The sequence below is a fragment of the Gossypium hirsutum genome, chromosome D10 (assembly GCF_007990345.1).
Source record: "Gossypium hirsutum isolate 1008001.06 chromosome D10, Gossypium_hirsutum_v2.1, whole genome shotgun sequence".
NCBI lineage: Eukaryota > Viridiplantae > Streptophyta > Magnoliopsida > Malvales > Malvaceae > Gossypium > Gossypium hirsutum.
In genome coordinates this window covers 5,252,483-5,272,068 of record NC_053446.1, presented here as the reverse complement: position 1 = coordinate 5,272,068, position 19,586 = coordinate 5,252,483, and the positions used below count along the sequence as shown (strand labels likewise).

Below are 19,586 nucleotides of genomic sequence, written 5' to 3'. Positions count from 1 at the left end.
TAATAGTTAAATTGAAAAAAACTAATATCAAATAAATTATTTGTAATTGTGTTAAAAAAACAAGTATTGAATAATTATAAATTGCTTTGAAACCACAATGAGTACTAGTAAATTTAATCTAGATGTTAGTTTGATATGATTAAGATATTTTTAGTCATAAGTTATATTTTTATTTTCTTTAGTTTTATCTCACGTGAAAAATATTCTAAATAATTAAATATAATAAAATATAATATAATTAATATTAGAAATATCTAAGAACAAAAAATGATGAAATTAATAATATTATCCAAATACATAATTAGCAGTACTAAAAGTGAACACTATATCCTTCTCAAAGCTAAAATAAAATGGTTTCAGTGTAAGGGTTTCTGCTTCTAACTCATTCAACCTTCTTGCTGGATTTGTCATCACTACCATCTTCAGACGTAACCGCAGTCTTCAACTCGTCAAACTCCAATAGCTGCACATCATGTTAGCTCCTATTAACCATATTGTAATCCAAATACAAATACAGACCATAATCATTTCATTGATTATATTCAAAGTTGAATAGTGAAATTTATCATATATCATAACCAAACTATAATCATTATTTAGGAACACAATTAATCCAACATTCTCCAGGTTTTTGTTTGTGTCAAGCATAAGGTCCTCCTGTACCTCCATGGGAATTGAGTCCATTTTCTTACTTTTTACCAAGACTTGGACATGGTTCATTTCATAAACGTTAAACCCGATTCTCAAATGCAAAATCCTACTTGTTGCTAGTCCTTGGAAAACGGGACAATGTAACAAACAAATTTTAACAAAGATCCATCTCCTATATAGAATTTTATGTAAAAAGACAATCGCAAAAGAAATTGAATTAAAAATTCCATGCCAAGCAAATAATGCTAGAGAGAATCAAACAAGGGTGGAGAACAAACCGGTTTGACATCTCCATTCCATACACACTGTGAGCAGCCAAGAATCCAATAACAGTCGGTACAATATACAATATTGCAGGCTGAAAGCACAATATACACAGAAGATTATCCAAATGATAAACCTTTCACCCAATTGACATAATATTAAACCAAGGAAAAGGTTTCATCAAAAAACTAAAAGATGAGATAACGGAAGCTTTACTTTGAATTTTACTTTTGTTTCGATTAAATTTTTTGACATGAAGAGACTATGAATCGTGAACATTATTATTGTGAGGTGTTTGATTTAAACATGAATGAGTATTTAATTGTTAGCCCCTGGATCTGCATAGCTCATCCTAGATGTAGCGCTCTAGTAATTTTTCTTATTGCTGGTAATTGACTAAATTCTCGGGGGTTGGGTTTCTTTTTCCTCGTTACTCTTTGGTTGTTTTGGTGAGTGATGAAAAAGAATCAATTGGGACCGGTTAGAAAAGGTGGGATTCAGTGACTGGAAGTAAACCAGTTCAACTGATAAAAGATTCATTATGACAGGAAGTAACAACGTTGTTTCTGATTTTTGTTTTTTTTTTCTTCTAGTTCTACGCATTTTCAGACATCTCTTGTACAAATAAACTTCATAAATAGAGAAAGAATCAAGACACCTTCAGACGAATAACAAGTACACAATTTAACACCGAAACAAATTGAAGCAAATCAGTAATTTACAGAAACAAATACCATTATGCACCATTATATCAGCAGTAGTTAATCAATATTCATGAATATCCAATATGCATTAACATTTCATCAGTTTTTTCTTTCTTTCTAAAAGGGTTGCTATTCCAGTTGGCAAGAAATAGAGCAGTAACCATGTCAATGGAATTGATATTTCTCTCTTGCTTTCGGACTAACTGTAAGGAGCAACCAATAAGAAATCCCTACAGACATGATTCCTCACCTAGGCTCCATATTTGCCACGTAAATGTTTGTTTGGGCAATTTTCAAGCAGTATTTCCCATCTCATGTCTTCAAGTTCTCTTTTAGAAACAGATGAACTGATCTAAAAATCAAGAAAAAATAGAACCAGACCCGATCTACCATCTAGCAAGAAAAAAGCAAGAACCAGACCCGATCTAGAAATCAAATCAGTGAAAATTAACAGAAAAAAAAACCCGTTGATGACAGAGATGACGGTTTCTTCAAAATAGAAGTAAGGCCAACGGTCGACGGAGATGACGGACGGAGATGGTGAGGGGAGGTGATGAACGGAGATGAAGATGTGGAAGAAAATTTGCTTAGAAGAGAAAAGGAGAAAGGAAAATGTCTTACGGTAGAGAAATGGGTAAGACAATTTCCAAAAAAAAGCTTTGGATTTTACCCGTGTTTGTAAAATGTTTTCCTATTGGAATTCATTTTACACAAAACAAACAGACCCTTGATTTCAGGGGAAATCGTTTATAATGATATAGCTTAGGTGGTGTTGCCATTCCTGGGATAGAGTTTGGAAGATTGGGATTTTAGTTTGGTGGTAAAGGCCAACCTCTCTTTCCTTATCAGGCTAAGCAGATAGCCCATGTTGTCATCTACGTAGACCAATACTTGTTCTTGGACCCAGCTGATTAGGCTTTGCTCTGTCTTTTAAATTAGAGTTTGCTTAGATAATTTTTTTTCTAAAAGATTAGAGTTAACAAGCCTTGTTATATGTAATCATCTTGTTATTTTATACTAAATAAGATCCTTCCATATTATTAATAAGAGATAATAAGGTAATGCTTGAAAAGTTATATAATAATTGAATTTAAATGTAATTATATAAAGATGATACGTTCAAATCCGCATTGAAAACCTCCCCAGAGCTCACTCCAACCTTGAAAAGCACATTCAAAATAAATGAGAGGAATCTGGCTGTTTCATCTTTAGGACCAGACAAGTATTCCAAGGAATTGGATGTTGCTGTAAAGGCTGTCCAGATGGCCTGTTCACTATGTCAGAAAGTTCAAGAGAGTTTGATTTCTAAAACCAATAGTCAAATCCATTCTAAAGATGATAATTCTCCTGTTACTGTGGCTGGTATGAATTGACCAATCAAATTTTGTGCTATTTTTTTTTTTGTAAATTGGGGTTCTTGAGATGAAGCTGCTTTCTAATTTGTTTTTCTTGGTTTCTTATTGTATATTTATTGAGGTTTAGTTCTTCTAGAACCTAGGTTAATGCTTATTTCATGTTTATCCTGCATATTTGATGGTTCATTGTAGTTCAAATTGTTGCTTCATTGTGGCAGCTATGACCAGTCCAATTTGTGCTGGTTTTTACTACATTTTGTGAATTGGGGTTCTTGAGATAATGGTGTTTTTTCTTTTTTTTTATTGGTTTCTTATTATATAATTGTTGGGTATATTTAGTTCCTCTAGATCATTACTTCCTAGATCATTAAAAACATAGACTTTATCCTCAACTCTTGACATTTGCAAAACACCAATTAAGATCTAATCATACCAATAAGCACAATTTGAGAAATTCCCATCACAAACAAAAGCAAACACTCAAATATGGAAATTAAGAAATTCAAACAAATCCCCAGCAAAAGTTCACTGCTGAAGCCATAAAAAGAACTATACCACACAATAAAAGAAAAACAATCAATCAAAACGAAACCCAGAAAGCAAAAGAAGAAAAAAAATCATCAAAACGAAAACGAAGCTGAAAAGCTTCAAAATTCAATCAAACGAAAAGTACCCACATTTGACTTGCTACCAATAAAAAAATCTAACCAAAGAAAAATGAAAAAGAAAAAGAGAGAAGAAAATCGATCAACAAGTCTAGACATAATCTAAAGCAGAATATAATGAAGAAAAAAGAGATCAAGGAGCTTAATAAAAAGTTTTACCAGATGCTGAACCACAAAGAAAAATTGTTGGGTGAAATTTTGGTCTTCTAGAGACAGCAAAGAAAAGTCGAACAAATAATGAGCTGGAGTTTCCGCTTTATTTGTTGATTCTACTGATAATGGTTGTTTATAGCAAATGATTCTACTGATAATGGTTGTTTATAGCAAAGAAAACGTACCCTTTACAATATTTGGAGAGATGAAGATGAAGGGCGAATGGATGCTTGAGTTAGGGAGGAAGAAATCTGGAGAGAATTTTGGGAAGAATAGAGGCAGGCTATTTTGGTCTAAAAACCTTAACGGTGTGGTGTTGAATAGGTATTCAGTCCCCCAACCCCTGAATACCTAAACGGTGAGCTGAGAGAATTGAGACTGTAATTGCAATTCCATGGAATCACCTAAACGATGAACTAAACTGCTGCTTTCCTGTAGCGCGCGGAATTAAAGCAGAATGGAATAGCAATTCCATCCAACCAAACGTGGTGTTAATGTCACCTCAAACAAATCAGATAACACATTCAATTACCATTCAGTGGTAAGTTGTGATCTTACCTTTAAATATGATTAGCAAAATCTTCTAGTAAATTCCTCAGAAGTACACCAATGTATGAATATTACTATATTATATATTAATTTTAGAAGAACACAAATGTAAAAATCAGAAAGAAATTAATTAAAAATGAAAAAGCAGATTCATCCAAAAGTTCTATACACATAGGCATCATATTGCTATTTCAGAACTGATGAAAGTAGAATCTTGAGTAAATGCATTATTAAGGATTCATCTTAGCCTTTCTTGTTGAGAAGGAGTAGCATATGCATCTTCAATGTGTCGCGTGAGCAGTGAAATTCCATAATGCGAGGCACTAGAGGCAGCATAATAGGAAGTGACGGTGAGCTGAGCAAACTTTGGAAGTGCATAACCTACAAACTCGTATCAATTGCAAATCACAATCTATACACATCACATAAACACAAAGAAAGTGAAAAATCATTAAAAATACGATCTAGTTCTCAAGATTGCTGCTACTCAAGAATAGTCATCCGACTAAAATTCACTTGTAAATGCAATCAAATTAAATCCCCCCTTCTTTTTTTTTTAGAGTAAGAACGCCAGAACAATCAAATCGCTACAGAAGAAAAGCACCATAACCACAAGACATGAAGATGAAGCCAAGGTGCCTAATACTCTCAAATTTCACAAGAAAAACAAATGCATGCAACTTCTAAAGATCTTAAATGTCAATATAGGTTAAGGCAAGAAAGGCTTGAGGAGACGGACTTAAGACATGAGTAACAAGTGCAAGAAACCATCTGCTAAATGCTTTGATAGACAATAGCAGCCCAAAACTTATTTAGTTTTTTCTACTAAATAATTAATCCAATGACATACGGAAGTCATAGACAAAACTAAATTACTTGACAAACATTGCACACTCTACTCAAGGCCATAACATGCAAGGTAAGTGTGTAGGTCAAAATGGGATGCAAATAGCAAAGCAATTCAAAAGGAAGAATACCAGTACACTTAAATGGTTACCACTTATTTTTTGACAAAGGAATATAATTATCTTTTTATTAATAATAATTTTCTAGACCATATCAATGGGTTTATCTGTTACAATATTTGTTGTTGTTCTTTCCTACTTGGAGAGGATGGCAAAAACATGAGTATGCAAATAGGAACAATTTGACAGTGCTACACCATTAAACCATCACATTACCTGCTGCTGATATTGCAGCAATGCAAACTGAACATACTATATAATTTTAGAAGTACTCAACATTCAACAACAGTACCATCATTTATTTAGAGGACTTCATAAAGAATATGATGTACATTGTAAATATCTCACATATCACTTTTGACTAAAAGCTGCAGCAAATAGATTCAGCTCAATGAAGGATAAAATTTGCACAAATGTGATCATGCTTTATTTCCAAACTGAGAACTGCATAAGCTACTTTACAACTAGAGGGAAAGAGCAAACTTATACCTCCAAAAGCTGCACTGGCGCCAGAAAACATTAACAGCAGAGGAATCTGTCAAGCAAAAAGATCATAGAATTAAATTAAGTGACCTCTAACAAGATAACAAAAAAAAATTCTCTACCAGCCATAAAAAGGGGAAAATATGTTTGAGATTTGTCGCAGATTAAAAGGATTGGAAATGCAATTTAGAACAAAGAAATGGCATACCCCAGTTACAAAAGGGAGCCACTTAGGTCCCTTGATGTGATTCTGAAGGAAAGGGATCCCTGAAAATAAAAAACCATAAGAGATGTGCATGCAAAAGTAAAAGTCAGTGAAAACAAAATGAGTCCAATAATACCAGTATTAAAACCATGTACTGCACTAAGCATTCCCCCGATACCAGAGCCAGCCTATTTGCAACAAAAAATGCAACACATGTTGTAACAATCAACAACCTTTCAGCACATTAACTTAAAATTATGGTAACTTTAGGATTGTAATCCATACTATCTCATTCAAAACGTGAAATTTTTGGACAAGATTTCAATTTGGTGATCTTGCCATACTCTGAGCTGTTCTTGAAAGGCATAAGAATCTAAATGCCAAATTATTCCACGTTGAATTAGAGCAAGAAGTAGCTTAATAGACTAGACTAAAAGCAACCGTAGTTTTTTACCATCTCTGAGAAATATACAACTTGAAAAGAGCTAGTGCTACAATTTTCAATTACTGCACATACTTTAACAGTACAAATAACATTATTAAAGTGTTCAAACATATCAAAATCACATACATTGATTTGATAATGATATGTAGAAGATAGAATCTAATGATTCAGTTACGCAAACAATTTTTTTTTTCAAACTTCAAAAGGCATGTCACAACTTGCATTGAAAGCACAAACCCTATGTTACAAGGATTGGGATGGGTGTCAAATATATCTATATATCCAACCAACATATATTCATATTCTAAAGTTGTCTTCTTTTTTTTCTTTATCTGTTACCTAGAAAAATAAACCATTGGAGCTCCACCTTGAGGACATAGCAGTCTGACATCCCACAAATCCCAAAATCTGTCTCCTCAAAATATTTAAACACGAAATCTCCAGATTGAATATATATATTTAAGGCCATTATAACTGTATATTCCTAATAGACATAAAAGGTTAATCATGGGAAAACTTGGTAACTAGTCTAAAAGTTTTGAAAACTCATCTAAAAGTTTACAGCTTTCTAGGATGAAGATAAAAAAACCATGAAACTTCTAGTAAGCAAAAGGGCCAATTATACTATGCAAGTAGCCCTAAATTACAAATTAGAGCATTGGAAGGGTTATTATTTATGTTTCTTCCAACAAGCAAAACAAAAGAGGGAGAAATGAAACGAACCACTGCAGTGGCATCCTCCAAAACTGAATTAATTGTCCATTCGGCTTTGTCCTACAAAAGAATTACAAATTAATAAAAGAAAAACATAATTCAATAGTCAAAGCCTTGAGAAAAGAAGAAAAAAGAAGAATAGAGATGAAGGGATTACGGAATCAGGGTTTAAGAGAGAGAGGCAACGAGGACAACGAGCGGAACCTAAGCCAGGGTTGATGGTTGGATCGTGGTGCAAATTTCCATTCCTTAGCTTTTCCTCATATACTTCTCTTGTCCCCATTCTACCAATCTCCCAAAACCTCTTTTCTTTCTTTTTTGCTCACAATCTGATTTCTCCAAACGAACACAAAACTCAGTAACCCCACAACAGAACAGAACTATTTCGATCTTTTTGTTGCATCCAAAGACATGGGCCGAACCTGTTTCCATAGAGAAGTGTTTATTTAGATTCCTTGGGCCAATTACTTTGTCATCAGATCGGGCAAAAAGTTTGGGAAAAAAAAAGAAATTAATTAATTACTATTTTATTTTTATTTTTTTGAAAAAATATTTTATTACACAAAATAAATTTAAAAAATATAGTATATCAAATACACTATAAAGTTAAACAAAAATATTAACTTGTTTAAGCAAATGTGGAAGTGGAAGTGGAAGGAGAATTTACTTGTGTGGCAACAGTATTTGTGGTGTAGTTCTGACCAGATTTAATGACTTGTCTGGACTTCCCTTGTTCTTATGGAGCCGATGGATTTAAATTATTTTAGTCATGTGATGCCAATTTAGGAATTTTCTTCCTTTTTCTAAACAAATGGTTCCTTGAGATATTTTTGTGTAATTATTTTATGTCTAAATTCTCAAAATTATAATTATTACAATGTAATAAAAACTTGATTTTGTTTCCATAAAAAATAAAACTAATTTTTCTTAACTTAGGCTGGATTAAAGAAATCGAAAAGATCTAAGAATATGTAGGGTTTTTGGCTAAACTGAATTATTGCAAGGGTAATGCCTTACATTTTTATTTGTAAAATTGAGTTCATAATACCAATTAATAAGCCACTATTCAACTAGGAAAATGTCAAAAAAAAATTAATTGAAGAGGTTGGGTAAATTAAAACTATCCACATATTATTTTGTTTTTCTATTTTTATTAAATAAATGTTTCGAAATATAATATAAAAAATATCAATACATGAAGTAAAGACTATTTTTTTTCTTTAGAAATAATTCAAATTTTTATTGGAATACTTTACTCTTTAGTTTGAAAACTAAATAAATTTCTTCAAACTTATTTAAATTTCCATTTTTTACACGATTTCTTTTTCTTCTGTGGAGAAACTAAAGAACGTATAAATTAAAAGACGCCAATCCAAACACGCCTTAGGGTTTTCTCCTCCTCTTCCCCTCTTCTTCTTCAGCACTCTAACAGTAGAAAAACCCAAGCCCTAAAACCTCACATTCACAAGTAAAATATAAAAAAGAGTTCTTTCTTTATTTGACCTCTTCACCTATAAGGTAAGCTCTCAATAACCCAAATCTCAAAAACCCTTATTTTTCTCCCTCTTATATATCTCTTCAAGAACCCAGAATTAGGATCAAATAAAGTTTGTAACTTGGGTCTGGGAACTGTCTACTATACAAGGACTGAACAGTTAAAAAGGGAAAAAAATCAATCAATATGGACGATGTAGAAAAAGCAATATTGATTAGCTTTGATGAATCAGGTGCCATAGATTCAGAGTTAAAATTACAAGCAGTGAACTTTTGTCAGAAAATTAAAGAAACCCCATCAATATGCAGCCTTTGTATTGAGAAGTTGTGTTTTTGCAAGCTCTTTCAGGTTCAGTTTTGGTGTTTACAAGCTTTGCAGGAGGTTATTAGGGTAAAATATGGGTCCATGAGCTTGGAAGAGAAGAACTTTATCAGGAAGTCGATTTTTTCTATGGCGTGTTTAGAAGGTATCAATGATAAGATGTGTGTTGTTTTGGATAGTACTCAAAAAACACCAGATACAGTAAGCCCTAAAATTAATCCAAGACTGTCAAGATAATCTATGCTAAACTCCAACTCATTTCCAACCTATCGTCACCAACAAAATCACATTTATTCCCATTTTGTTGTCCAAGTTAAGCAGAAATCTATACTAAACTCCAACTCATTTCCAACCTATCGTCACCAACAACATCACATTTATTCCAAACCAATGAAAGCATTCCCAATATAAAAGAAATGAAAGCATTACAGTACCTTGACGACGATGAAGACAAATGAAAGGATCGAAAACCCTATACACAGAGACGACGATTTCACTTCATTTCAGGGTCATCAACAAATTACAAACAAAAAAATTAACAAAAACAAGAAAACCCAAAGTTTAAATACGCAAAATAAAGAAATCGAACCTTAAATACTGATTCACCAAAAAACAGAATCCGAATGTTTGGCCACCTTCATCGTCTTCTCTGTGTGGGTTATGTAAGTTTGCAAGAAACTGAAACACTGAAGCTTTTCCTTGTAAGTAAAAAAAACAATTGAAGAATCGCAGGTAAAATCGAAGAATTGATCTCTCTGACTGATTAGGGATTACCAATATTTGATTTCAGGGGAAATCGTTTATAGTGATATGGCTTAGGTGGTGTTGCCATTCCTGGGTTAGAGTTTGGAAGATTGGGATTTTAGTTTGGTGGTAAAGGCCAGCCTCTCTTTCCTTATCAGGCTAAGCAGATAGCCCATGTTGTCATCTACGTAGACCAATACTTGTTCTTGGACCCAGCCGATTAGGCTTTGCTCTGTCTTTTAAATTAGAGTTTGCTTAGATAATTTTTTTTCTAAAAGATTAGAGTTAACAAGTCTTGTTATATGTAATCATCTTGTTATTTTATACTAAATAAGATCCTTCCATATTGTTAATAAGAGATAATAAGGTAATGCTTGAAAAATTATATAATAATTGGATTTAAATGTAATTAAATAATGATGATATGTTCAAGTTGCCATTACTCACCCTAATTATACTTTTCAATTTTTAGGGGGAGAATGAGAACTAGAATAATTACACAGGTAATTGCATTCAAATTCAATTGTAAAAACTAATTTTATACAAATTATAAAAATTATATTTTAAGCATGCACATGTATGAATATTTGAGATGGTTATGAAAAAAATTTTCTTATATTATAAATCCTAATAATATAATTTTTTTTATGTATTTTATAAAATTATTTTATTTAAATCTTAAAAAATTATAAAGGTATGGCTAAAAATTTTATTATAAAAAATAATTTGCATGTTATAAAATTGTTATAATATATTTATTTATAAAAATTTATGGCCAAAAAATACGAACATAACTTATTTATGTGTCCATGCTATATATTATAAAAAATAATATACTTATTCGTAAAAAAATGTTACATTTTTTTATCATAATTTATTTATAAAAAAATAACTTTCTAAATTTATGAATAAATATATTATTGATAAGAAGTGTTACGAAAGTTATTTGACAATTTATAAATTTTTTTATAAAGGTTATATATTATAAAATTTATATGATTTTTTATTTAATTTTCGTATTATAAAAAGGGATATAATAACCTAGTATAAGTCTTTCTCCAAATTAGGTTTATACAAGTTTTTATAATTAAGCTATAGACTATTTGGACCGCGAACCAAAATATTATAAGGTTGATACAAAATGTTTTCTTACACTATATCGTAGGTCGTGATATTATTTGAAAGAATAGTATCAGACACAAATACTATAAACAATTCACAAACTCTTTAATTTGATGCATTTAAAACTTCAAAATGTGGTTGAGAAAAGAATTTGTTGTTCTAAATTTTTTTTTCCATATTAGCAACATCACCTTAGTATAGCATAAAAAGGGGTAAAATCGTACTAACATATTAGATATTTCATAACTTGAATCATATGTGGAATTAAGATAATACATACTTTAAAGAGTACATGGAAGAATGAAATCTTAATAATCTTAATGATGCAGATTCAAATTCAAATGTTGAACTCGGTCAAGGATCAATGGATGATGCTAAAGAGCATATATTAAATATTAAAGAGAGAATAACATAACAAATATGTACTAGAACAATTAGATAAATTTGCTTATGATGTGTATTTCTTTTTGTTATTTTTATTAGTAATCATATTATTAACTACTTTTTTAGACTAACATAATACATATGATGATTTGATTTTAATTTTTGTTACTTGTTTAGAAATTACTTTTATCATACTTATATTTTTTTATAGTAATTTATATTTTTATGTAACTAAGAAATTACAATTTGTATTACCAAACATGACACAAGGAATTACAAAGTAATTACACATTGTCAGCCAAATACGTTTAGGGAATTACAATTCTTTGTAATTATAAGAGAGTGTAATTACTAATAACTATACTTTCAATCGATTATTTTGTGCTTTCCAAATGGACTCTTAGTTGCTAAACTTGACAATTTCTCTCAATTTATCTCTTAATTTTTTCTTCATATAGTCCTAGAACTTGGTTTTTTTTCCCTTAATTTAATCCCTAAATTTGGATTCCGATAAGTCGTGATGATGTGATACTTTAATATTGTGTTATATCATCATATGAAAAATTTAAATATATATAAAATCTAAAAATATCAAATAATTATAATTTAAAAAATATAGGTGTTAGCATAGCACAATCTCAAGGTGTCGTATCATCACACTTTAATAGAATCTAACTTTGAAGACTAAATTGAAAAAAAAAAACTACCAAAATTTGAAACTAATATGGACAAAAAAATTTGCTTTCCTTTTTTCTCTATTAATAATGAAATACACAAAAACTTTTCCGTGTCTTTAACCAAATAGATCGCAATTATGTACAAGTTCACCACCATGAAAGCCTTAGTCTAAAAGTTAGATTACATTTTGTCCTCTCTATTTAAAAAAATGGGCAAATTAGTCCTTATACATTAGATTAAATAGCAAATTAGTCCTTTTTGTTAAAAATTCTATCAATTTCTATTGTTAAAAACTGGCCTTTATACGTCAACACGAGGTACATGTAGCACGCCACATGTACTATATAGTTATTTTGTCAACCGTGCCGATTTTTAATGGTACAAATGGATGAACTTTTTAATAGAAATGACCAATTTGCTCTTTAATCTAACGTACATGGACTAATTTGCCTACTTTTAGGTAAAAGGGTCAAAATGTAATTTGACTCCTAGTACAGGAGCCTTCATGGTACTTTTACCCTATACCCACTTATAGTATAGAATTAACTTCCATTAATTTAGCCAGTTGAGTATTAGCTCAATTGGCATCGTGCTATTACAACAACAAAGAGAATATGAATTTAAGCACACTTAAATACATTTTTCTTTCGATTTAAGAGATGAGAAAATATTATGGATAAAACTAAATTCCAACTCTAAACTGAAATGGTACAGTTCCGGAGCTATGGGATGATATCTATACTACCTATACTATTATATAAAAGCTCTCCCCTTGAAAAGAGATTAGCCAATTTCAAAATTGAAGCCATCAAATTTTGACAAGGGTTTCCATAAGCCATGATTCCAAAGTTAATTTGGACATATTTAGAATAAATTGATGTTAAATATAATGTTCTAGGTTAATTATATTTAATTATAATAATATGAGTGATTTGGGTTCAAAACTGATAATATATAGGGACGAAGCCAGAAATTTTTTTAGGGGGCCAAAATTAAATTGTATTTTTTACGATAGTAAAAATGTAACTTTACCATTTTAATAGCCTATATCTTTATAATTTTTAAAGGATTAAATCAAATTTTTATTATTTTCTGGGGCACTAATTTTATCATTACAAATTTAAAATTTTAAGGACCCTAAAGAAAAAATTTCCATTTTAAGGTGGCCGAGGCGTCTAACAGCCCTTGGATTCGCCACTAATAATATATGTTGCAAGTTAGACGTAATATATATATAAATTTGAAGTTTTGGGTGTTGTCATTGCTCATATGCAATTTCGAACCTGGGTGTACAAGAGGTGTTGTGTTTGTGTTTCCCACCCCCATTATTTTGTGTATAGGTTGAATCTAGCCAGTTGAGTTGTTGCTTTCAGTAGTGCAGACAAATGATTAGGCGTCACATGATATGGAGGATCCCATTCTCCTTCACCACCTCTGATTTGATATTTAATTAATACTTCAACTATTTACCTTGTATGGGAAACAACTAATATTTGACATAATAGATTTTTATCAAGTTTAGTAATATCCTAAGTGTGGAAACTCTTCATTTTTTAGGAAGTTGTCCAAGCCTTGGTTTAGATTTAGTCACACTAGGATCGGAATTCCTTTTGCTTAGATTTCTTAATTAGACATTTGTGTAATAATAGTTTAAACTCACTTGAAGAATTTCATAATATATGCTTTAAATATTTAGATGTTGATTTTTTAGGTATGAAATACTATAATATGTTTCAGGTTTCTTCTATTATGAATCTTTGTTAAAATAAAATTTTAGTTTTTTTTTCTTAGCCTAAATAAATTATTTTTAACTAATACTCAAAAGGGTAAAACTAACCAATTGGTTAGTAGATAAATACCACAAATAACCAGCTATAAGAACACCTAAGACCAACTACAGCAACACCAAAATAGAAGCAACACAATCGCACCTAATTATATGAAGGAAAAATACTAGAATCCACTGAAACAAAGTAATAATGGAACTCCCATAAACCTAAAATTCAGCTACAATGAGACTCCAAATAACCAACACAATTTTGAATAGCCATTACAATTTAATGTACACAAACTAAGACTTGTTCATAGATTCTAGATTGTAAAAATAGCTAACCTTAGCATATTACAAGGAGTGACATTTTAATAGACGAAATTCAATTATATATATGATCCACATGATTTTAAATTGTTTTTCAATAATGCCTTATTTGTGGGAAGAGTTGTCACCATACATCTTTAATGGTCTTATTATGAAATAATTAATACTTAGACCATAAAAAAAATCCTAACCTTAATGTCTGTGATGTTATGGAATAACCATTACTTTATAGTAGATGCATATAGAATAGTATACTTTACATATGCCGGATTTCAAATTATTTAGGAAAATAGGTTAAGTTGAAGTTATTACCTTTCATAATTTGTGTCGCTATAAGTGAACAACGTTACATTCAAATCCTTCAAAAACCTTTTGATAACAAATTCAAAACATAGACTTAATGTCTTTTCATACTTGACTCTTTGAATTTCTATGCAAATGACTTCAAAAATTTCATCCAAATTACACATCTTAAAGTTTTAGAGAAGGAAAGCCATTTTTTTAATTTAGAAAAACCATTTACTTGCTACTAGTAAGTAGAATGTTGGAAAAAATAGATTTTGGAAGCTTTGAGGCATATTCTCGATTGGTAAATATGGAGATTTGAATCATAAAATTATGGTTTTATATTCTACCTCATGGGACCTTTACAACGATATATCATATGCTCAAAATGGTTGAGTGATGAATGAGAAATCCATGTTCAAAGTAAGCCACTTGTGAATTATGTTGAGAAAAATAGAAAGCTTAATTCCACATTGGTTAGATACCAAGTGTGGAATATGTTTATATATATGAACCAACTTGGTGGTTATTGAATGAATAAGCTAATGCCCTCCTCCCCGCATAGGGGTGCAAATCCAAACCTATCGAGGTTGGGGGCGCACCTGCACTACATGGGCAACGCGAAATGTTTGGACCTGTTTCTCGAATCTGTCTTTAAGAAAACTATGAAAGCATGCCTCAACTACCTGTTAGATTTCTGCCTACCTACGAGTACAAAATTTTGATCCAGTTTTATTTCCAATTTTTGTTTTCCAGATTTTATATATATTTATATTATTCTAGTTCAATCTTGTGATTTAGATCAATATTTTATATTACTATTTATTTCCCTAACTTATTTTGTAATATAGAATATCATCAATATATAGAACAAGGTAATAACTTACTCCCACTGACCTTATGGTATGAACTTACCTAGTATAGTGAGACACGCAATCCAAGAAGATATAAGTTAACTTTCTGATCTTTTGTGTCCTTATATTAAGGATAAATTGATTTGATGAGATTTGGATAGACCAAAGGTTACTTTGTGAAGATAGATTCGTGTTCTAAATATGAAAGACTTGTTCAACCTTGATAGATGTTTTATTGTTAGGGCAAGTTTTTTTAAGTGGCCATCAAAGTGCCAATGAAAGTGGCCCCTTCTATAGGCAACATAACTTGCCTCATTTGAAGTTGGAAATCTTTTTAACCAAATTAGTTGAGTTGAAGATCCATCTTGTGGAGCAACAAATCTTTGATGATTAGATTGGGTCTTACATATCAAATCCCTTTCTTTGTGGAGACTGGGTTGGAAGCATTGAAAACATATCTCTCAATAGTTCACTTTATATTGGTCTTTATTAGCATATTGTGTTAGCTATTTAAGCTGTTGTTTAATAGGCATTTGAATTGTAATTGACATGTAGTATGTTAGCAAATCTGAAAAATTTCTATATATTGAAAGACTTGTATAGGTTTATGTATAGAGAGTTGATGACACTTATTTGTTCAATGAGGAACATTTTTGTAATAGTGCAATTGAGAGAGTAAAATTGTTTGTTTCTTGGTTTTACAATCTAAGTTCTCATTTAGAGGTGAGAGATCTAGTTTTTGGATACAAAACTAAGGTTACTATACCGAGGAGTGATAGAACTAAGGTCACTTGTATTGAGTTCAAAGATAGTGAATTCTTCTCATTAAGCTAAGCTTCACAGACTTAAGGAGACTGAACTGAGTAAACAATTTCTTGTCCCCTATTTTTTTGTTGTTGTTTAACATAGTGCTATAAGAAATGCCCACTTTTGCTACCACTTTGGTCACCACTAATGCACTTTGTTTTTCTTAAACAATTATCGATTGGTTCGAGTAAACAAACTTAATGACACCAAAACTCCAACTTAGCATAAATGTAAATCGATACAAAAACATCTTTTCTAATTTTGGAAAAAAATATAAAAAGATATAATTTTTTTGACAAAAAATTTAAAATTTTTTATTAATAATTTTAAAAGTTTACAATTATTCTTAGAAAAATATTACAAATATATAATTTATAAAACTATACATATAACATCATTTTTTATTTAAATATAAATAAATTATTAAATAAAATTTTATATCAACAATTAAAATTAACATATCGGGAAGTAAATTTAGCATTGCTTTTGAAAACTACTCTTGAAAATTTTAGTTTAAGATAATTTAACATTATTGTAAAAAGGTGTTTTTAAAAGATAAAATTATTTTAAATATAATATTATAAAGTAGGAAAAGAAGTCTTTCTTTAGCCTTTGAAAATATTTTTTGTTTCCCCCCACAAAACCACTTTTTGCTAAATTAAAAATACATTCCCTAAATAAATATATGTTTGATATTTATTTTTCTATAATAGGAACTTGAAAATTAAAATAAAATAAATCATACATTTGTATGAGTTTGAACTTTGAAATAAGGTCGATTCATTTGAGATAATGTTTTCAATCCTTTAGCCCAGGGTAATTACATAAAAGTATAATTATTAGGCTAATAATTACACCTTTTTATACTTATAAAGAATTTTAATTGACTGATTAAGTGTAATTATATCATTATTCCCTATTAATTATAATTATACGATTATATAAATTTTATTTTTTTAAAAAGAATATTAATTATTAAAAAAATATCAATGTAATTAATATGATATGTTACACCGAGCAAATATTTGATAATACGATTACTAATAATTAATATTTGTTAGATTATTTTCTCTTTTAATGTTAAACATATACTCCTTGCCATCAATGTAATTAAATGTACTTCGCTAAATCGAGTTAATGCTGAATTAGAACCAAGTAAATTTTTTTATTGGCTTAAAAATTTAATTTGAAAAATATTTTTAACTGAAGAAAACTATAGGTGAAACCTTGCTTATAGTTGAAAAACTTGATTTAACTTGAACATACTGGTAGTAGGTTGAGTATCTTTGCCAGATTGACTTTGAATACAACTAGAATATTCAACAATCACAGATAAGTACAACACCACCAACAATTTAGCGGTCCATGATTCCTCCTATTTTTCGCACCGCTCAAACAGGATCCACACCATTGTAAGGAAGCCGCTAAATTGGAAGAGCTCAGTCGACACACGAGACACCATCCAGTGGTAGGATGTCATGACGTTGACCGTTCCCCGTCTGAATTCCCGAACCAACCGAATCAGTCGTCTGCGTAATTAACACGTGGCGGCCCGACACGCTGACCATATGGCCATGGCGGCTGCTGGTGACAAGCCACGTGCCTCCACCGAACAGCTTGGAACCTATGTTTTTGGCACAAAAAAACAACGCATAATGGGAGAAGGGAAAGAAAGAGGGAAGAAGTCATTATCGTGGACTTGAGTGTATTCTCGAGCTTCATCGAAGGTTGAAAGATTGATCACGATTACCTAAGTTAGATTTCCCCTTCTGCCCTTTTTTAATCATTGATTATTATTAAAGAAATAAAAAAAAATTGTAATTAGCGATGGATAAAAGGAAATATTGCACGAGAAAAAAGTGAAATTTGAGAGTAATTCATCTCGATTTGAAGTGTAAAATTAAATTATTACAACATAAATTAAAATAATTTAATTTAAAATTAATTAATTAACTAATACATAACAACATATAATCAAATTTAAAGACACATTTAATTACATATTTTGAACTTTAATACTCAAAACTCTGTTAATTAGGTTCGACCATGAGGTTATTTGAGAGTGTAACTACCTAAGGCCTAGGGTTGGAAGGGGCAAAAAAAAATATTTTTTCAGTATTTTCAGATTAAAATAAACTAAATAAATGTTTAAAACTTTCGATTTTTCATCATAAATACTTCATTTTTTAAAGCCTAAAATTTTCTTTTAGGTTAAAAAAAAGATAAAAATGGTTTAGAATTTTATTATCAGATTTAATGTGAAATTTAAATTTGATTTTAACTCAATTTAATAAGATTAAATTTTAAAAAAATATTTTATTATTCAATACGAAAATCTATATTATTAAAAAAAACATGAGATATGATAAATAAATGAAATTAGAATCCTGATTTTTAAAACTGATTCAATCATGCACCACAAAAAGATTCCCATAAAAAAATAAAATAAAAATCCATAAAGTGGACCACATTGATTACAAGTTGTGCACCAAAAGCAACAACACAAATAAAGAAATAAAAAGAAACGTGCTCTTAAAGTCGTACAATCTTTGGTTTCCTTTGCTTTATTGTAAAGCAATAAGATTTGGAGTTCCAACACTAAGACAAATGAATGAGATAAGAATAAAATTCTCTCTTCAAATTTATGGGTTTAACATCAAATGGAATTGGTAGTGGGTGCAAATTAGAAAACAAATTATTTTTTTGACTAAAAATTAAATTTTTTATTTTATTTTATAAAAAATTCATTTTAGCTTTTTATTTTATATTTTATCTCTTTTAATCCTTAAATTTGTATTTTTTATTAAATCACTAAAAAATAGATGGAAAAGTTACCCTACATAACATACATGTAGATGACATGTTAACATTTAATTAGTTTTTAAATTTTAAAAATATTATAGAATATTTTTATACTTTTTCAAATAATTTATGATTTTTAAAATTTTTAAAATTTTAAAAAATTAATAAAATGCTTGTGTGTCGTTCACGTGACAATCTATGTGTATGTCACGTTAGTAAAGTTAAAAAACGTTAACTTTTCCCTCTATTTTAGAATAATTGGACAAAAAATACAAATTCAAAAATTAAAAATAATTTTACAATTAGGGGCCAAATAAATTATTATATGTAATTTTAATTTATAATTTTGATTTTTTTATAATTTTTAATTGAATAATTGTAATTAAAAAACTCATTCGATACTTTTATGTATACCAACATAAATGATTAAAAAACCAATTTTTATAAGATTAGGTGGCTTCTTTGATAATTTTAGAAGAAGACAATTCATTAGAAATAAAAAATTTAAATAATTTTATCCATTTAAAAAAATAGATTAAGGACTACTTTTCACTTAATAAATAATACATTCAGTCAAACATTATTTTACTTTCTAGATTATATTATCCTTTAAATAAAAAATAAATCATAATAATCTAAATTAATTACTTTTATTATTAGTTCTGATTTTATCTAATATTTAAAATTTCAAATTCAACATAAAAAATTCACTATTTAATATGTCAAATTCTCAAACCATTTAATAATTATTTCTTAAAACTTTATTTTTTTATTTAAAACAAAAATAAAATTTCTAAAATTTGAAACCAATCCCTTCCTAGATATGGGGTAGGTTGTCCCCTA

At 29.7% G+C, this 19,586-nt stretch overlaps 1 protein-coding gene and 1 long non-coding RNA gene across 12 annotated transcripts; both read right to left on the bottom strand.

Moving 5' to 3' along the window:
• Positions 1 to 255: 255 nt before the first annotated feature.
• Positions 256 to 2,409, bottom strand: LOC107913869 (uncharacterized). Its single transcript, XR_001688652.2, has 3 exons — positions 1,870 to 2,409; positions 930 to 1,009; positions 256 to 463 (listed from the first exon to the last, which is right to left on the bottom strand). It is a non-coding gene; the product is annotated as an uncharacterized lncRNA (long non-coding RNA).
• Positions 2,410 to 4,404: 1,995 nt separating this feature from the next.
• Positions 4,405 to 9,862, bottom strand: LOC107913867 (uncharacterized). Of its 11 annotated transcripts, none has more exons than XM_041102923.1 (9): positions 9,744 to 9,862; positions 9,559 to 9,655; positions 9,404 to 9,441; positions 7,311 to 7,575; positions 7,163 to 7,213; positions 6,131 to 6,182; positions 5,998 to 6,056; positions 5,796 to 5,841; positions 4,405 to 4,664 (listed from the first exon to the last, which is right to left on the bottom strand). In XM_041102923.1, the coding sequence occupies exons 4-9, from the start codon at positions 7,434 to 7,436 to the stop codon at positions 4,585 to 4,587; spliced, it is 414 nt and encodes a 137-aa protein (XP_040958857.1). In that variant the 5' UTR covers positions 7,437 to 7,575; positions 9,404 to 9,441; positions 9,559 to 9,655; positions 9,744 to 9,862; the 3' UTR covers positions 4,405 to 4,584. The 11 variants fall into 11 exon arrangements, with proteins under 11 accessions (XP_040958857.1, XP_040958850.1, XP_040958851.1 ...); XM_041102916.1 differs by having other exon boundaries at positions 4,405 to 4,722; positions 9,744 to 9,849; XM_041102917.1 differs by having other exon boundaries at positions 4,405 to 4,722; positions 9,559 to 9,647; positions 9,744 to 9,833.
• Positions 9,863 to 19,586: the final 9,724 nt, after the last annotated feature.